At 42.0% G+C, this 19,088-nt stretch overlaps 2 protein-coding genes across 4 annotated transcripts in view; both read left to right on the forward strand.

Annotated features, from left to right (window-relative positions):
• Window positions 1-19,088, forward strand: part of LOC139939773 (hyccin-like) — a 157,741-nt gene that overhangs the window by 111,652 nt on the left and 27,001 nt on the right. The window lies entirely within an intron of this gene.
• On the forward strand, window positions 1,587-2,498 carry LOC139939775 (uncharacterized). The gene has a single exon (XM_071935889.1). The coding sequence runs from the start codon at window positions 1,587-1,589 to the stop codon at window positions 2,496-2,498; it is 912 nt and encodes a 303-aa protein (XP_071791990.1).

Raw genomic sequence — 19,088 nt, forward strand, 5'->3', positions numbered from 1 at the left:
CCAAGGTCTTTTCTAAATTGGATGCGAAGGCGGGCTACTGGTCTGTTCATCTTGACGATGAGTCACAAGACCTCACTACCTTCCGGACACCTTTTGGGAGGTACTGCTTCCGACGTCTTCCCTTCGGGTTAGCGGTCAGCCAAGACATCTTCCAACAGGGAATGGATAGGATCACAGACCAAGTCCCTGGCTGTGTAGGGATTGCAGACGACATCGCCGTCTACGGCCGGACTGAGGAAGAGCATGACGCTAATTTGCTTTGTCTGCTAGAAACAGCGGCACGAGAAGGCCTTGTTTTCAACAGCAAGAAGTGCAACATCAAGGTGGACCACATCAACTTCTTCGGCTCCATATACTCTACTGGAGGTATCTACCCAGACCCAAGTCGAATCGAGGATATATATGCCATTCCTACTCCACAAGATAAGGAAGACCTCCAGAAATTCCTTGGGCTGATGACCTACGTCTCCGCCTACATTCCTAACTTTGCGGACAAGGCTTCACCATTACGAGATTTGCTTCGTAAGAATGTCCCATACCTCTGGCAAGAGGATCACCAAGCTTCGTTTGTCACATTAAAACACTCCATCAGGGCAGGTTCATGCCTACAGTACTACGATCCATCAGTACCGACCACTCTAGAAGTCGACGCCTCCCAAAAAGGCCTTGGTGCGTGTCTTCTTCAGAAGGGGAAGCCGGTGGCGTTCGCGTCGAAGAGCTTATCCCCGGCACAGGCAAACTACTCTAACATTGAGAGAGAAACCCTTGCACAAGTGTTTGGCATTACCAGATTCCATACTTACCTGTTCGGCAGCGACTTTGTTATTCACACTGATCACAAGCCACTGGTCACGATCTGTGCCAAACCATTGACGAGTGCTCCACCGCGCCTTCAACGGTTGCTCATTAAGATTCAAGGATACAATTTCTCCATCGAATACAAACCAGGACCATCGATGACACTTGCCGATGCACTTAGTAGATTGCCGAATCCAGACAAACGACAGGATGTTCCCCTAGACATCCAGGTTGATGACGTCACTCTCACTGACTGCCCAGTCACACAGGAGATCGACCTCGTTCATTTTGGCAGTGCCAAACAAGAAGTACTGCAAGAAGAGACATCACGTGACCCAATACTGAAGGAAATACGACAAGTCATATATGCAGGTTGGCCAGATTCCATTAAGGAACTCCCTCGAGACTTGCGGCCATATTAGCCATACAGAGACGAGCTGGGAATCTCTTGTGGTGTAGTTTTCAAGGGTCGACAAGTCCTGATACCGGAGAGCATGCGCAACGATATACTCAATCGATTGCACATTGGCCACATGGGAGTTGAGAAAACTTGACGACTTGCTCGCAATTCAGTCTATTGGCCAAAGATCAATGAGGATATAGCGAAACTCGTTGGAGAATGTGAGCCATGTCAAGAAACCCAAACTCGCCAGCAGAAGGAACCTTTGGTACCTCATGACATTCCAACTACTCCCTGGGCGAAGTTGGGAACTGACCTATTCGAGCTGAACGGACAAGACTACCTCATCATTGTGGACTATCATTCAAAGTATCCAGTGGTTCATAAGATGACCTCCACTACAAGCGCAGCGGTTGCACAAGCTACGGCTGCCACGTTCGGACTCCTTGGAGCCCCAGTCGAAATTATCTCCGACAATGGCCCCCAATTCGCTGGTACCGCATATAAGGATATGTGTGCCAAATGGTTAGTCAAGCACACTACTTCATCGCCAAGGTATCCCCGATCTAACGGGCAAGCAGAACGGATGGTCCGAACTGTCAAATCACTTTTGAAAAAGTGCCACAAGACAAATCAGGATGTCCACATGGCTATGCTCCACCTGAGAGCAACACCCATCGATGCAAGCTTACCTGCACCAGCAGAGATCATGTTTGGTCGACCAGTCCGTACAACCCTGCCAAGCAACAATCCATATGATGCCATGCAGAAACACGCAGAAAACCATGAACACCTACAGGACAGGAGAGACAAGATGAAAAACGACCACGACAAGCATGCCGGTCCAAGTCTCCCGCCACTGTATGTTGGCCAGAAGGTCAGGGTCCTAGACACCCCTAGCAAGACATGGTTTCCAGGAGAAGTCACCATGGTATGCAAGGAACCACGGTCGTACGAGGTCATGACGCCAAATGGAAACAAACTTCGTCGCAACAGATCACACCTGCGCGAAATGCCAGGCCTAACTGCGTCTAAGCTAAGCGCCAACTTCATGCAGCCTACGTGTATTCAGTTTGACAAAACTCCTAAGCGCGTTAGATTTGCTGACCAACCAGACCAACCAGATACTGGAGGCAAGTACAAGACTTCGCAAGAGCGTATGCCAAACTTGCAAAAAGCAACCTCAACACGTGGTAACAAATGGTCTCAGACAGCTACTAATGTATCCCCTTCACAGTCTGCTACTAAGACCAGATCAGGGCGGCTCAGCCGCAAACCAGCCAGATACACACACGACTAAAGTTGTTTTGAATCTCTAAAGTTGTTTTTGAATCTCAAAAGTTGTTATGAGTTGAAGTTCAAAGTTACACCATCGGTGTGTCCGAGTTGTTTACTGTTAAATTCCTAGTTCTGAAGTTAAACATCACTCATTAGAAAACAATTCTGAAAGCGACAACTTTCCACCATATTCTATAATTTTTATTTCAGATTGCAAATGGATGTTCAAACACCTTATCTATCCAACCATTTTCAATGTACCCACTTCATTATATACCCTAGTTGTCTCCCCACAAACTAATTTGTGTGCCCGAATTATTTTCTTTCAAAAGAGGGGGGATGTTGTGATATGGGACTACTTTATTCTGCCCATGTATATTGTGCCCAACTGTGTTATCAGGCTCCTTATAAAGTGGTATGAAAGAATAAAGACCTTGGTCGGGAGCTAGGAAAGCAACCATCGTATATCGCCTCAATTACTTCCTAGACTCATATCACTGACAAACATTATTTTAGACCAAATTACATTCCAGGTCGGAATGAAGTGATATGAGTATGAATTGCCCAGAGAGTCTTTCGGTTTGGTGTGCAAAGATAGCAGATAGTGAATGGGTGAAAGCTTCTTTCTACAAAAGTTTACAAAAGGTTCTGTAGCTGGGCCACTTGAATTTATATTGTTCAGTGCACCCTTGCAAGACCTCATTGCTGCCCATGGTATTTCTAGTGTTGCTTACGCTGATGACACCCAGCTTTACATTACATTTGATCCAGCTGATCGCGCTTCTGCCATTGCAAAAGTTGAAGTGTGCATTCAAGATGTCAAATCTTGGGCGTTGTCAAATAAACTTGCTTTGAATGACTCAAAAACTGAGATTTTATTTTTGAGATCTCGTTTCGCAAAAAAGATTTCTCCGCCAACAGTACAAATTGCCCAGTCTGTCATTGAACCATCTGAATTTGCCCGTAACCTCGGTGTTATTATGGATTCATCATTGTGCATGAGTAGACATGTTGATAATGTTTGCAAAGGAGCTCTCATGGCTATCAGGAAAACATCACAAATTCGCCGCTACCTGGATGAAGCAACTACTCTTCGTCTTGTTCATGCCTTCGTCACTACTAGACTTGATTCCTGCAATTCACTTCTGTATGGACTCCCCGATAAAGATCTTGCTAAAATTCAACGTGTACAGAACACAGCTGCTCGCCTCGTTACTTGTCTACCTCATTCTCACCATATTACACCTGTAGTAATGCAATTGCATTGGCTCCCAGTTAAGTTTCGAACAGTTTACAAAATTCTTCTGTTAACTTTCAAGGCTCAAACATGTCAATCTCCTGCTTATTTATCTGAACTTGTTCATCATTATTCCCCTACTCGGACTTTACGATCATCTCAACAGTCATTGCTTTCTGCTACTAGAGCTTCTTCCATTTTTTATGGCCACAGATCTTTTTCTTACGCCGCACCGTTTCTTTGGAATAGTCTTCTTGTGCATATTCGCCAAGCTAATACTTTACAATGTTTTAAGTCCCTGTTGAAAACTCATTTGTTTAAAGCTTCTTTTTTGTAATTTGCCTATTTGTATCTTGTATCTTTCTCTAATTGTTTATTTTATTGTTTCTTTTATGCGCTTAGAGGCTTTTGCATTAGGCGCTTTACAAATGTCTTATTATTATTATTATTATTATTATTATTATTATTATTATTATTATTATTATTATTATTATTATTATTATTATTATTATTATTATTATTATTATTATTATTATTATTATTATTATTATTATTATTATTATTATTATTATTATTATTATTATCCACGGTCCCCTGGTGAGTTTGTTCATGGAAGAGCTCGAACTATCGAGAACCAAGATCTTCGCACATCAGACAATCCTCCCACCAGAATGACCATCACGCAAGCTCCAACGCGATCTTCAGTCAAGTTTAAGTCAAGACTTTCCACACATTACCCAACTTGATTCATGCAGCACTTCATACACTCAAGGAAAAGCAAGACACCCAAGACAAGACTGTTTTTACTGCACTCACTGTCTATATGGGAAAGTATGCATCGGGGAGGCTGGTCCCATATCTACATATTTAGAATCAATGAGCATCAATCACATGGCATACTGGGACACCTGAACAAAATAAGCAACCATCTAGCATGCACAAGAAGAAGATCATCTCATCGACTGGAAGTCAAGATCAATACAGTTCCAAAAACACTTCGTTGTCTTCATCAATGACATTTCCAGCAGCAGCTGACCACTATACTGATACACACCAGCACAAACGAATCCAGCCAGCAGACAACTCCAAAGCATCAACAATCAACAATCAACATATTTGGACTCTTGGATACTGTCTGCCCAATTGTGCTTTACTTTGCTGGTCAAGACCACACCGACTCGTTTCGGAGCCAAGCCCTTTTCACACTACTCTATTCACTGGGGTTTGCCCCTAGGGATTAACGACTGGCCTTTTCACTATGGTTGCTTTTTCCTCAGTCTGCCCTAGTCTGTCTACCGCTGCAAATGGGCAAACCTTGGTGAAAAGCCACCCCTGCTCCAACTGGTCTGGAGCAGGGATAAGCCGTAAAATCCTGGGGTATTCTTTAAACATGCAACCGGAACCACATGGAATACACAGTGTGAAAGTGAGATGGGGTCATCGCAGGGTAAAACAAGTCCCGGAGCATCCTGGGGCTGTTTCACACAGGGATAAGATATACAGTGTGAAAGGGCCAAAGGGCTTTTTACACTGTTATACCCTCAATTTCACTGTTTAGTGTTATTTATTATCAATGCATTGTTTAACGCAAAAGCAGTGACAACATTGTCAGTTGCTAGTTTCTTTTTGAATGAAACCTTTGATTTAGTACGTAGCAACAATGTTTGGATTCCATGTAGGCTGAAGGTGTAAAATACCATTGCTCTCATGGTATAAGATAAACACTTCTTTTCAGTAATAGAATAAATGAGTTCAGTGAAAGTGAAATCTGTGTTCACAGGCATTATTCTATGTGTACTCGGATGGTTGCTATGGTAAATATGTTACTAAGCAACTAAATATTAATTTTGTTGTTTTGTATAACAAGTTTGACAACCTTGAATATTATTTTACCCATTAATTATTCTCTTCTCTAGACCAAGAGGCAATGTGAAATAGAAGCAACATTCTAACAAACGGTGGATAGACTATTTTGTTCTGTTTATCCATTCCCTAGCAACAAAACAATTGTTTCTTTTGTTTTCTGGTGACACTTACAGTATTGTTTTGTCTCCTGATGACACTGACTGTCTTTGAAACATGTCCACTGATAGTTCTGATGTTCTGGAACATGGGACAAGGCTATCCGAGTGCACTAGGGAGGCTTAAAAGCGCCGTTGCTAGGGTAAATGAGTTACCTAGCAACCGTTGCTAAGGAAAATGCATTTTTCAATGGCTCCACCCCTAAAAATAATCAGTATGGGTTGAAGACTACTTGTGCCAAGTTTCATGCTTTTATCACTTTCTGAGCAATTCTTACAGTATTTTGCACCCATCGCCTAGACTACCAGTGTCTTAGCCAGGAATTTGGAAAGTGGGAGTGCAAACTGAAAAAGTGGGAGTGCAACCTAAAATTTACTACAAAAAATAGAAACATTGTGTGCGTAGCACACAACACAAGCGCGCAGCGCCAAGTCTGTCTCCCTTGAATTGAATTTCTAGAATTTCTAGAAGGAAAAAAGATTGTCATGTTTGCCGCCGTCGAGTTGTGAAAAACTGCGGAACCAATCTACAAAGCAACTGCAGAATGTATGCGGTAAAAGGTGCACTGCGCCGCGTGTCACTCAGTTACCGATACTGACGTCATAGTAGAAAATCCAGTGCGCGATGGTTTGTAGGATCGTGGAGATGAGATTGGTACCTAAAATAATCTGAACGAAAACGCCTCTATCACACCACGCGTGCATGGAGTTCATGCTGCCTGCTGATGACGGTCGATGACAACGACTGACTGTTAAAACGAAGTCTGTGTGTCTCGCTTGCATTCGTTGTGTACATGAATTTGCACGTGCGTTGTGTAATGTGTGGTTTGTGCGTTGTGTTTTGTGTGGTCGCAATGTGGTCTGGTAAAACCAAATCTAATTTTACTCACTGCTGTTTTTAAACTGTTCAACAACAACAAAATAATAAAAGAAGTTCAGTAATTTTCACTGAAATTATTAGACAGCACGGCTTCACCCAAGCCGTGCATCAAATTTTTGCCCGTGTTTTCAGCCCAACTGGCCGTGCTAACACGGCGTGCACGGCTCGCTAGCTAACACGTTGCTGGACACTTTACCTCCCTGGTTGGTTAAGAACAATTTTGTCCACTCTTCTCCCAGTTATCACAAAGATTGTTAACGCTCCCCTCGGCACAACTATAGAATGCAGGTACACTTCGAAGCTTCCACTGCGCCTCCGCGGAGACGGAGTCGCGGTGACGTTCATACGTACACAGTACACTGGAGTTGAGGTCGCGCTCTGTTGCTTAACTATAAATATTTGGCAACCTAGGGGGCACTCTGAAAGATGCACAACAGCGCCCTCATTAGGCTCGAAAATACACAACTGCGCTATAGCTAATGCGCAGCTGTGTTGTCAATTTATTTTATACGATAACTCACAAGACCATTAGATGATTATTTCAATAATTATGGGAACTCCGTACAAATAATTAATAACTATTAATATTGCCGTACTACATATTACCCCAAAAGAGGAATATTTCCAAAAGGGAAATAATTAAAGGCCGAATCCTAATACATAAGAGGATTATTTAAAAAAGGAAAAGATTGCCCGAATTCCGTACAATTATTAATTTTGCCCTCATACACTTGACCCCATTAGAGGATTATTTAAAAAAAGGGAAAGAAAGCCCGAATTCCGTACAATAATAAATATTGCCCTAATACACTTGACCCCAATAGAGGATTATTTAAAAAAAGGGAAAAAAAGCCCGAATTCCGTACAATAATTAATATTGCCCTCCTAAATTTGACCTTATTAGAGGATTTAAACAAAAGGGAAATGGAAAGCCCGAATTACGTACAATTATTATTATTGCCCCAATACACTTGACCCCATTAGAGGATTATTTAAAAAAGGGAAAGAAAGTCCGAATTCCGTACAATTATTAACATTGCCCTCATAAATTTGACCCCATTAGAGGATTATTTAAAAAAGGGAAAGAAAGCCCGACCGCGCCTCCGCGCCTCCACCTTCCCCTTCTTCACGATTGCATCATATGCTCGTCTTCCTAAAGACGCCCTCTATCGGCCATTGTCAACACCGCGACTCCGCGCCTCCACCTTCCCCGTCTTCACGATTGCATCAAATGCCCGTCTTCCTAAAAACGCCCTCTATCAGCCATTGCCAACACCTTGACTCCACGACTCCGCGCCTCCACGCCTCCAGCTTCCCCGTCTTCACGATTGCATCAAATGCACTTCTTCCTAAAACGCCCTCTATCGGCTGCTTCACCTACCTCACCACTCACGTCACACTTTGACTCCCTACGACCCTAACATTTTATCTGTTGTATTCATCAATCGCACTCAATACAATCAAGTAGTATAGTACGACCAGCTATTTTCTTCCTCCATGCTACGACCAAGTTACTTAAAACGTACGTGACCGCGACTCCGCCTCCGCGGAGGCACAGATAGAGCTCCGAGTGTACCTGTATTCTATAGTTACTCCCTTCCCTCTCATTTCTGTCTAATCTTTAAACACTGTGTCATTATTTCTGTACTTAAGAAGAGTTCTCTTGTTAAGTGATTAACCATGTGGACAGCTATACACAAGGTGAACAGTTCCACTCTGCTTACAAGCGCTATCATAGTACTGAGACTTGTTTTTTGTGCAATCTTTGTTTTTTTCTTTTGCCATTGGTTATTTTTTTGCAGTTTTTGGGGGTTTCGGTGTTGATAAACTCCTGGAGTGGAAACATTCAGAACAAGTAAAACTCTTCTTTTGTACAGTCAAAGTTTTTGTGTACGATAATGTATGTAGAGAATGTTGAGGCTATTGTGTTTGTCTGACATGGAATGTCTGTTTACTTTTTAGAAAGAGAATGGTGTTCTTATTAGCTGTTCCGACCGTCCGTCGGAACAGGTATTGTTTTCGTCGAGATTTTTATTATTTTTATTATTAGCTGTTCCGACCGTCCGTCGGAACAGGTATTGTTTTCGTCGAGATTTTTATTATTTTTATTATTAGCTGTTCCAATCCAGTCGGAACAGCTATTGTTTTCGTCGAGATTTTTATTATTTTTATTATTATTATTGTTATTCTTTGTTTCTCCCTAAATCCCATAGTGTTGGTACACGTTTTTGCGGCAGCCTAATCTCCTAAACCATAATACGAAAGAGTGAGTTTATTATACCAAATTGAAGCTTAGAACATAAGCTTAATTCTTATGGTAAAAAATGTAAAAATTGTTAATTAATAAGCCTTAATTAAGCTTGTGAATATTTAATTAGCAAACCAAGTTAACACCATATCTCAAAAAGTAGACCGCCGATCCTGAAACTTTTTTCAGCTATACACTAGTCAGGTCCTGTTAATGTGATTTCCGACATAGAATTCTGGAAGACGTCACCATGACGTCATGTAATGCACGTTTTGTGTCTGTGCACAAACACAATGGCTCTTGAAGTGTAAACAAATCCAGCTTTCCGAAACAAAATTTATTTGATTAAAATTAAATTACATGTTGTACACTTCCCAAAACTGCTTTAGATTAAGATAAATTTTATTGATGGTTATTTTAAAAGCATCAGAGTGTAATTATTTTTAAAAACCTGTATTTGCGGGGAAGTTTTTTCAAAGATCATGGGTACGGCGTAAAACTTGATTTGAATAGTCAAAATTGTAAAACTGTTAACTTGACCAAGTCCTTATCCCATTTTCGATCGGTGTTATTGCGTTTTTTTGTTCAATATACATAGATTTCTTACGGTCACCGACTAGCACAAGTCTAAACTTGTTCCCAAAATTTGACAAGCCTGAGCATGGTGCGTCATGGACCGGGTTCATTTCAGGCGACGAGCATGGACGACGAAAATAGACCGCCCGGGATTTGGAATTATTTACGGGTAAAGTCACCTTGTTCGCGCCGGGGACCATTTGCCTAAACTAATTCCAGTATTTCGCGTTACGTTCGGAAATTAGACCATGGCAAACAAAAACTCTTTGACAGGAATACAAAAGCAGAGATTTTATTATGCTGACGTTTCTCTGGTGGTTGAGTGGCTCAGTTTTATAGAGCTGCTTATAATAAACAGGCAAACATTTTGCTTTACAAAATTGCAGAAATTGAGCAGAACACCTGGATTCACAACTTGAACATGAGGCATGGTTAAGCTGCTTTTTGTGTTTAAAAAGCTATTATGTAGTTTGGTCCTGGGCCAATGGCTTTTAAAGGAAAGAATCGCAGCGCTTACGTACATTGTAATCAGGGAACTGTGCTTACGCTAAGCGTATTTTACAGCTTAGCAGGGAATGTGTTCTTCACGTCACAATTGGCATCAAAAAATTTGCTACAGTTGACTAATTTCACTGCGAAAACAGTGACTACAAAATTTGATTTGCATTCGCAGGAAAAACCGTGCTTTACTTGTGACAAAAGTAGGCAGGGGCGACTAGTGTGCTTTAGTGTTAAAGCCGCGACTACAAATTATTATTTGAGTCGCGACTACTGTTTTTCTCTACTCCGTTATAATCGTGTCCACACATCGACTACAAAATTTGTCCCGACTACCTGTTTGGTGAACCAGTTGTGTTGCTTACTACTATTCGCAACATAATTTATATTGCCCTTGCGGCATAGCGGCACAAATCTTGAGAATCCGTACTTTATCTCGACAAGTGTCGTAGTTAGGTTTGAAGTGCGACGAGTCGAGTAGTAAATTTCACTAGTCACACCCATTCGCAACATAATTAATATTATAGATGTTAAATTTGCATCGGGGATAAAGAATATTAATTTTTGGTTTTTACCCATACACCGATGTGTGTTAGCACTGTATACTGTATGGGAGTTCGAATCCCACCCGAGTAACATGCCTGTGATATTTTTTCACAGGACTCGGGAAAGTACTGAGTATACAGTGCTAACACACATCGGTGTATGGGTAAAAACCAAAATTAATATTCTTTATCCCCGATGCAAATTTAACATCTATTATATCGTTGCGGTACCCGCTGCCAAAACATAGGATTCGAACTGCCTCTAGCTGCCGGGCAACCTCGGTAGTCTAGTTGGTAAGACACTGCTCTAGAATTGCAAGGGTCGTGGGTTCGAATCCCACCCGAGTAACATGCCTGTGATATTTTTTCACAGGACTCTGGAAAGTACTGAGTATACAGTGCTAACACACATCGGTGTATGGGTAAAAACAAAATTAATAATTAATATTGCCCTTGCGGCACATAGCGGTACAAATCTTGAGAATCCGTATTTTATCTCGACAAGTGTCGTAGTCAGGTTTGAGGTGTGACTAGTCGAGTAGTAAAATTCACTAGTCACCCATTCGCAACATAATTAATATTGCCTTTGCGGCACATAGCGGCACAAATCTTGAGAATCTGTATTTTATCTCGACAAGTGTCGTAGTTAGGTTTGAGGTGCGACTAGTCGAGTCATGATGGGAACTTGCTTAATGAAAAAGATTCAGTGCTCTGCAGAAGAATTGAATTCTGCGCTTACGTCAAGCGAAATAGACTGCTTATAGCAGGGATTTCTTTTGTTTGTGTGCTTCCAAGCTCGCATATTTCACAGCTTAGCAGGGATATTTTTGCTTGTGCGCGGGGAAACTTATCATATGTAATCTTTGCTTTGAACTAATTGCACAGATATTTCAGCGCCTGCACAGTAAGCGGAGAAAGGTGGTTGTATAATAAATGGGCAGAGTTTGGTTGAAGCAGACAGAGCCATAAAATGGGCCGTGTTCTATAGGGGAAATTATAGCTTGACATTTTATGACAGTTTTGGGCTCTGCGACGTACACATACAAATACAGAGTCAGATACAGACATTACCGTGCAGAAATCGTGCAATTGAAATGTCTCATAAGAGCGCCCCCCTATCGGCAGGAGTAGGAAAATAAAGGAGTATCCTACAAATTAATTATGTGTTTTTAAACATGTAAAATAATATCAAATGGAAGCTTTAGGATGTTTAGCTTAATTCCTTTCATAAAACATATTAAAATTATTTATTAATTAACCACCAGTGACCCTCATTTGCATATTAATTAGGAAATCTTTGCAGCATCATATCTCAAGAACTTCACGGCCGACATTTCAACTGTTTGTTCTTAAAGACTGCTTGGGGGTTGGAGATTAATTTGAAAAAACTGTGACCTCAAGTTGACCTCTACTTCCGCGTCAACCGGAAGTGTCACCATATCTCAAGAACTATACAGCAGATTTTCAAAATATTTTCAGTTATAAACTCCTTAGGCATAAAATATTAACTTTAAAAAACTGTGACCTCAAGTTGACCCCTACTTCCTGGTCAACCGGAAGTGGGACCATATCTCAAGAACTATACAACAGATTATCAATTTTTGTTCAGTTATAGACTCCTTGGGCATTCAAGACTAGTTTGAAACAACTTTGACCCCATGTTGACCTTTACTTCCGGGTCAACTTCCGAAGTGAGCCCATATCTAAAAAAGTAAAAAGCTAATGTTCAAACTTCAGTTATAGACTCTAAGGCAATAAATATTAGCTTTGGAAAACTGTGACCCCAAGTTGACCTCTACTTCTGGGTCAAACGGAAGTGGGACTATATATCAAGATCTACACAAGCGATTTTATAGACTCCTTGGCATTGCAGATTAATCTTTGGTAGCTGTGGGCCCATGTTGACCTTTACTTACGTGTCAACCGGGAAGTAAGACCTTATAACAAGAGCTACACAACTTTTTTGAAACCTTTTTTTCAGTTATATATTCCTTGGGCAATGAAGCACATAATCCAAGCAAAACAACACGGAACAGCTTCGTGTTTGTGGCTTCGTGTTTGTTCACAAACACTTAATGTCTAGTTTGATATAAGACCTGCTGGATAGAAGAGGGTGAAAAAACCATCACAGAATTTATTTTTTGAACATGGAAAAATGCAAGATGATTAACAATATAAAATCTATCTACCTTGGTGATTTTAATCTGCATTTGGACAAGCCTGAAAAAGTTTCAGGTTTTCGAGAAGCACCGTCTTTGTCTGTGTTCAAGCTGAAATTGAAAACTCATTTGTTTCCGCGATTCACTGTTCTTTTGTTCCTCTTCTTTAAGTTGTTAAGCGCTCCGTTCTTCGTGGGGCCCTATATAAGTGCTTGTGTATTATTATTGTTAGTATAACTTTTTCAGAGCCTTGGTATAGATTTTTAACACTAATCTTGCGAGAATTGTGAATTTGAACTACAATAAGGTCATTTCTTCTAAGAGTTTGAATGAGCAGTGGTCCAAACGACTGTGCTGGGGAGAGTTACTATAACCGAGTCACTCCTTTTATCTTAGCGTACCTTTCTAATCTTTGAAGCCATCTGACACTTTCGGTAAACAGTATTGTCCAAGGCCCACACTTCGTGTATCACAACTTATATATAAAATAACAAACCCGTGAAAATTTAGGCTCAATCGGTCTTCGGAGTCGGGAGAAAATAATGGGAAAACCCACCCTTGTGGAAGCACTACCGTATTTTCCTGCGGATAAGACGCGTCTTATCTGACTTTTTTGACCCCAAAAACATCGATGCGTCTTATCTTTCGGTGCGCCTTGTCTGCTGACGATTTATTATTTTTTTGATTATCACTGGGTGAAATAAAAAATACCTTCATGTCCAGTTCAAATCAACGATCTTTGTGTGAAGAATCCTTCCTCAATAATGCGGTCGAACTAGGCTATTCAGACACTGAGACCTTATTTTCGTTCGAACAATGCCGCAATCCCCCAGACGGTCCAATTATTCCAACAATGCTGCAACGTGTTTATTCCCCATGACCGTGCTTTCATTCCATTAATGCCGCAATGCGTCTAGCTTTCGGAACAGACGTCGGCGGCGTACAAATGTTTTTCTGTGTGGCCGTGTATTCGTTCCGAAAACGATTGACAGTCAATAACTTCATTCACACGTCATTCACCGACCGCTATTGTGTGGTAAACTTTGAGGGTTTTTATTGTAGAGAACAACGATCTCTGAAGTGTGCTTTAGGCTGAATATTTATTGCCTATTTTTAGACGTTTGCTTTTAAAAAGTATTATGAGAACGTAGGATTATCTTACTAGGATATGATTTGTGTTTGTTTGTAATGCCAAATAAAACAATACAATACTAGCCCCAAAAAATAAGGGAAAAATTTATTTTATTGAATTATTTTATTGCTTCAAAACTTCGGGTAGGAACGGTTGTTAAAATCATGGTTGCCCTTGCATGAAACTTGCCTGTAAAATCAACGATGTCCAAGTTCAGACTCGAAAATCTCTCAAAATGACACAGAAAAATATATAGGGCTGTTATATAACACGCAACACAAAAGCAAATATCACGCCTGTAGTCGTTGTTACTGTGCGTGTGACAATAAATACAAGAAAAATTGAACACTAGAGGGCGTTTTGGAACGATGTAGTAGCGTGAGGTTAAACGCCCTCTATTTGTAAAAATTACGCGAACCACCAATAAACGCATTGAGACAAGACTCGACGTGTCTGGGCTAGACTGGGCCCCTGTCTTTATTCGCAAGGATAAAGACGGGTCCCTCCCTGCCACTAGATCCAGTGATTCCCATTGGATACACTGAACGTGCAGTGACATAGATGCCCAAATAGTCACTGCTCTCAAGTCCGCAATGGAATTTGACTGCGTATGTATACGGTCAGGCTATGTCTGGGCATGCTTTGGATCCGCACAGTCACGTGGGAATTTTGGCGCATTTCCAGGCAGCGCAAATGCGAGGGCGTAGCGCAACCCGTCGGCGCCGACGCTCAATACGATGCCCACGTGTCTCCAACATCTGTTGTGCAATCTTGAGATTGAGCAGCGCAATGCACAGAGTACATGAGCATATTAATGTGCATGCATCGACATCCCGGCCGTACGATACATTACTACAAACACACGCTACGTCCGTCTGTCGTTGCAATGTACCGTATTTTCCTGCGGATAAGACGCGTCTTATCTGACTTTTTTTACCCCAAAAACATTGATGCGTCTTATCTTTCGGTGCGCCTTGTCTGCTGACGATTGATTATTTTTTTGATTATCATTGCGTGAAATAAAAAATACCTTCATGTCCAGTTCAAATCAACGATCTTTGTGTAAAGAATCCTTACTCAATAATGCGGTCGAACAAGGCTATTCAGACACTGAGACCATATTTTCGTTTGAACAATGCCGCAATCCCCCAGACGGTCCAATTATTCCAACAATGCTGCAACGTGTTTATTCCCCATGACCGTGCTTTCGTTCCATTATTGCCGCAATGCGTCTAGCTTTCGGAACAGACGTCGGCGGCGTACAAACGTGTTTCTGTGTGGCCGGGTATTCGTTCCGAAAACAATTGACAGTCAATAACTTCATTCACACGTCATTCACCAACCGCTATTGTGTGGTAAACTTTTAGGGTTTTTATTGTAGAGAACAACGATCTCTGAAGTGTGCTTTAAGCTGAATATTTATTGCCTCTTTTTAGACGTTTGCTTTTAAAAAGTATTATGAGAAAGTAGGATTATCTTACTAGGATATGATTTGTATTTGTTTGTAATGCCAAATAAAATAATACAACACTAGCCCCCAAAAATTAGGGAAGAATTTATTTTATTGAATTATTTTATTGCTTCAAAACTTCGGGTAGGAAAGGTTGTTAAAATCATGGTTGCCCTTGCATGAAACTTGCCTGTAAAATCAACGATGTCCAAGTTCAGACTCGAAAATCTCTCAAAATGACACAGAAAATTAACCCCAAAACGCAACCGTTCCGAGGGCTATAACACGCAACACAAAAGCAAATATCACGCCTGTAGTCGTTGTTACTGTGCGTGTGACAATAAATACAAGAAAAATTGAACGCTAGAGGGCGTTTTGGAACGATGTAGTAGCGTGAGGTTAAACGCCCTCTATTTGTAAAAATTACGCGAACCACCAATAAACGCATTGAGACAAGACTCGACGTGTCTGGGCTAGACGGGGCCCCTGTCTTTATCCGCAAGGATAAAGACGGGTCCCTGCCACCAGATCCAGTGATTCCCATTGGATACACTGAACGTGCAGTGACATAGATGCCCAAATAGTCACTGCTCTCAAGTCCGCAATGGAATTTGACTGCATATGTATACGTACGGTCAGGCTATGTCTGGGCATGCTTTGGATCCGCACCGTCACTGGGAATTTTGGCGCATTTCCAGGCAGCACAAATGCGAGGGCGTAGCGCAACGCGCGGCGCACATCGCTCAATACGGTGCCCACGTTTCTCCAACATCTGTTGTGCAATCTCGAGATTGAGCAGCGCAATGCACAGTGTACATGAGCATATTAATGTGCATGCAGCGACATCCCGGCTGTACGATACATTACTACAAACACGCTACGTCCGTCTGTCGTTGCAATGTATCTGTATCAGCAAAGATCCTCGTTGTGGGACGTCGGATGTCCAGAGAGGCATTGTGTTCACGTTGCAAATAAAGTTAACTTCAGACAGTGCGTGGACCATGGTTTCTGCCCGCTGATTGGGCCAAATGTTGGCTGACTGGATAAAGGTCGGTATACGTAGGTTCTCAAAGGCAACAAATTACGTCTTTGTGTCAATGTACCGACACCGGGTGGCGCCAGGTGTTCTTTTGTGTGCGGTTAAACGTGCGCCTTGTGCGGCGGTGCGCCTTGTCTGCTAACGTTTGAATTTGTTTTGGTCATTTCAGCGTCCTGCGCCTTGTCGGCCGAGCATCTTATCCGCAGGAAAATACGGTATCTGTATCAGCAAGGATCCTCGTTGTGTGGGAGGTCGGATGTCCAGCAGGGAGGCATTGTGTTCACGTTGCAAATAAAATTAACTTCAGACAGTGCGTGGACCATGGTTTCTGCCCGCTGATTGGGCCGAACTTTATGTTATTAACAATATACAGCGTTGGCTGATTGGACAAAGGTCGGTATACGCAGGTTCTCAAAGGCAACAAATTACGTCTTTGTGTCAATGTACCGACACCGGGTGTTCTTTTGTGTGCGGTTAAACGTGCGCCTTGTGCGGCGGTGCGCCTTGTCTGCTGACGTTTGAATTTTTTTGGGTCATTTTAGCGTCCTGCGCCTTGTCCGCCGAGCGTCTTATCCGCAGGAAAATACGGTACCTATGGTGGAGGTTTTGGAATCCTTGCCAAACTTAAGCCCCTTACCAACTGACATTAATTCTGTTACTTTCGAGCAATGTGTTGTCACCCTCAAAAATCAAATCCAAGTTGTTGCTCTATTAGGCCACCACCATCACGGGTCAACAAATTCAAGACTTCTAAATTTCTAGAAGAGTTTGAGACATTTTTGGACAAGATATGTGACACACCACATAAATCTATCTACCTTGGTGATTTTAATCTGCATTTGGACAAGCCTGAAAAATGGGACACTCGTAAGTTCTGTACTGGTCTTGAGAACTTTGGTTTTTACCAACATGTCAAGGATCCTACGCATACGAAAGGTCACTTCCTTGATCTTGTGATATCTGGTGTTGGTGACAACCTTGTTTACAATGTTGAAGTTGACCCTGTAACCCATACAATAGTAGGATCACTTGATCACCAATTCTTGATCAAGTGCTCTCTTAATTGTGAAAAACCTAACCACCTCAAGATCAGTAAGACCTACCATGAATATGGCAAAATGGACCACAACCGTTTCCGTGAACTGCTAAGTGAAAAGGTTGACTCCATTCCTGATAGCGCCAATCCAAATGTTCTCGTTCAGTCATTCATCAGCATAACATATGCTACTCTCAACGACGTGTGTCCTTTGATCACCAAAACCACTACTGTCAGGCATAGACTCCCGTGGTACAATGACACAATCCATGGTGCGAGATGTGAACGGCGCAGATTGGACAGCAAATTGAAGAAGAGTCCGTCACAAGAGGATGAAGAACTTTTCAGGCTGCAGAAAGAACTTGTTGGCAGGCTCATCATAGATTCTAAGATCGGGTTTTTCTCTGATAAATGTGCCTCCACTAATCCAAAAGAAATGTTTAGCACTATTGACGCTCTTCTCAATAGGCCATCCAAGATCTTACCCAAGTCTGTCTCGAAGCTTGAGATTCGTAATGATGTTGGTTCATGTAATGTCTCTGCTAATGTTATGTATGTTACAGTTACTCAGTCATCCTTATCTGATTTTCAACCACTTGAAAGCGATGATGTTGCGGAGATTGTGTAGGCAGTTCCCCACCAAAGTGTGTACCCTTGACTCTATTCCATCTTGGCTTTTCAAAAAGTACCTTGATGTCCTGGTTCATCTTATCACTAAGACAGTTAATGCATCTCTTTCCAGTGGCACTTTTCCTTCTGCCCTCAATGAGTCCATCATTACTCCTGTAATTAAGAGAAGTACTTTGGATAGAAATCCTATCAAAAACTACCGGCCCATTGCCAACCTTCCTTTCCTGTCCAAAGTCATCGAGAAGGCAGCGTCACGTCAAGTAATGGCCCATGTGGACAGCAACAATCTGGGTGAGCCCTTCCAGTCTTTGTACAAGCGTCACCACAGTACGGAGACAGCCCTACTTCTGAAGGTGAAAAATGATCTGCTGCGTTCCCTTGATAACAATAAGGCTGTCCTCATGGTCCTTCTTGACATGTCCGCTGCTTTTGATACCGTCGACCACGACATCCTTCTGGCCAGATAAGAATCCAAGTTTGGTATCGGGAGCACTGTTAAATCTTGGTTTTCCTCAAGGATCGTGTCACTAAAGTCTCCATTGACGGCCAATTCTCCTCTGAGGAATGAATGATTCAAAACACACTTCGCTTAAACCAGGATAAGACTGAGTTCTTTCTAATTGCCAATGGAAATGTTTCTGCTGCTCTTCCTGATCTTCATCTGAACGTGGGTGATTTATCCATTCGGAGATCTACATCAATCAAGAACCTAGGTGTTACTTTTGACAAATCTCTCACCATGACTAGCCAAATCAATACGATATGTAAGTCCGTCAACTTCCACATACGCAACTTGTGGCGTATTCGTCGCTTCATCACCATTGACGCCTGCCATCATGTCGTTATAAGGCCTTGTGCTATCCCGTCTGGACTAGGCTAACTCCCTTCTTAATGGGGCGCGCGAGGCCAATCTTACTCGTCTGCAACGTCTGCAGAACAAAGCAGCGCGGTTAGTTGTGGCTGGTGGACTGGATGTGCTCTCTATCGACTTACTTACAACCCTCACTATGAACAACCTTGCCCCTAGTTATCTTTCTGCCATCACTCAACTCCAGAACATTGGTTCCGCTGAACACAGACCACGACTGCGCTCCTCCACTGATCGGACCTGGCTTGTTGTCCAAAGATCGTACAAGAAAGCTGGTAACATGACTTTCACAT

The sequence above is a fragment of the Asterias amurensis genome, chromosome 7 (assembly GCF_032118995.1).
Source record: "Asterias amurensis chromosome 7, ASM3211899v1".
In the NCBI taxonomy this organism is placed as follows: domain Eukaryota; kingdom Metazoa; phylum Echinodermata; class Asteroidea; order Forcipulatida; family Asteriidae; genus Asterias; species Asterias amurensis.

Excerpts from the sequence above, each read along its gene's own strand:
- LOC139939775 (XM_071935889.1), top strand. The coding sequence starts at position 1,587 with ATGACCTCCACTACAAGCGCAGCGGTTGCACAAGCTACGGCTGCCACG.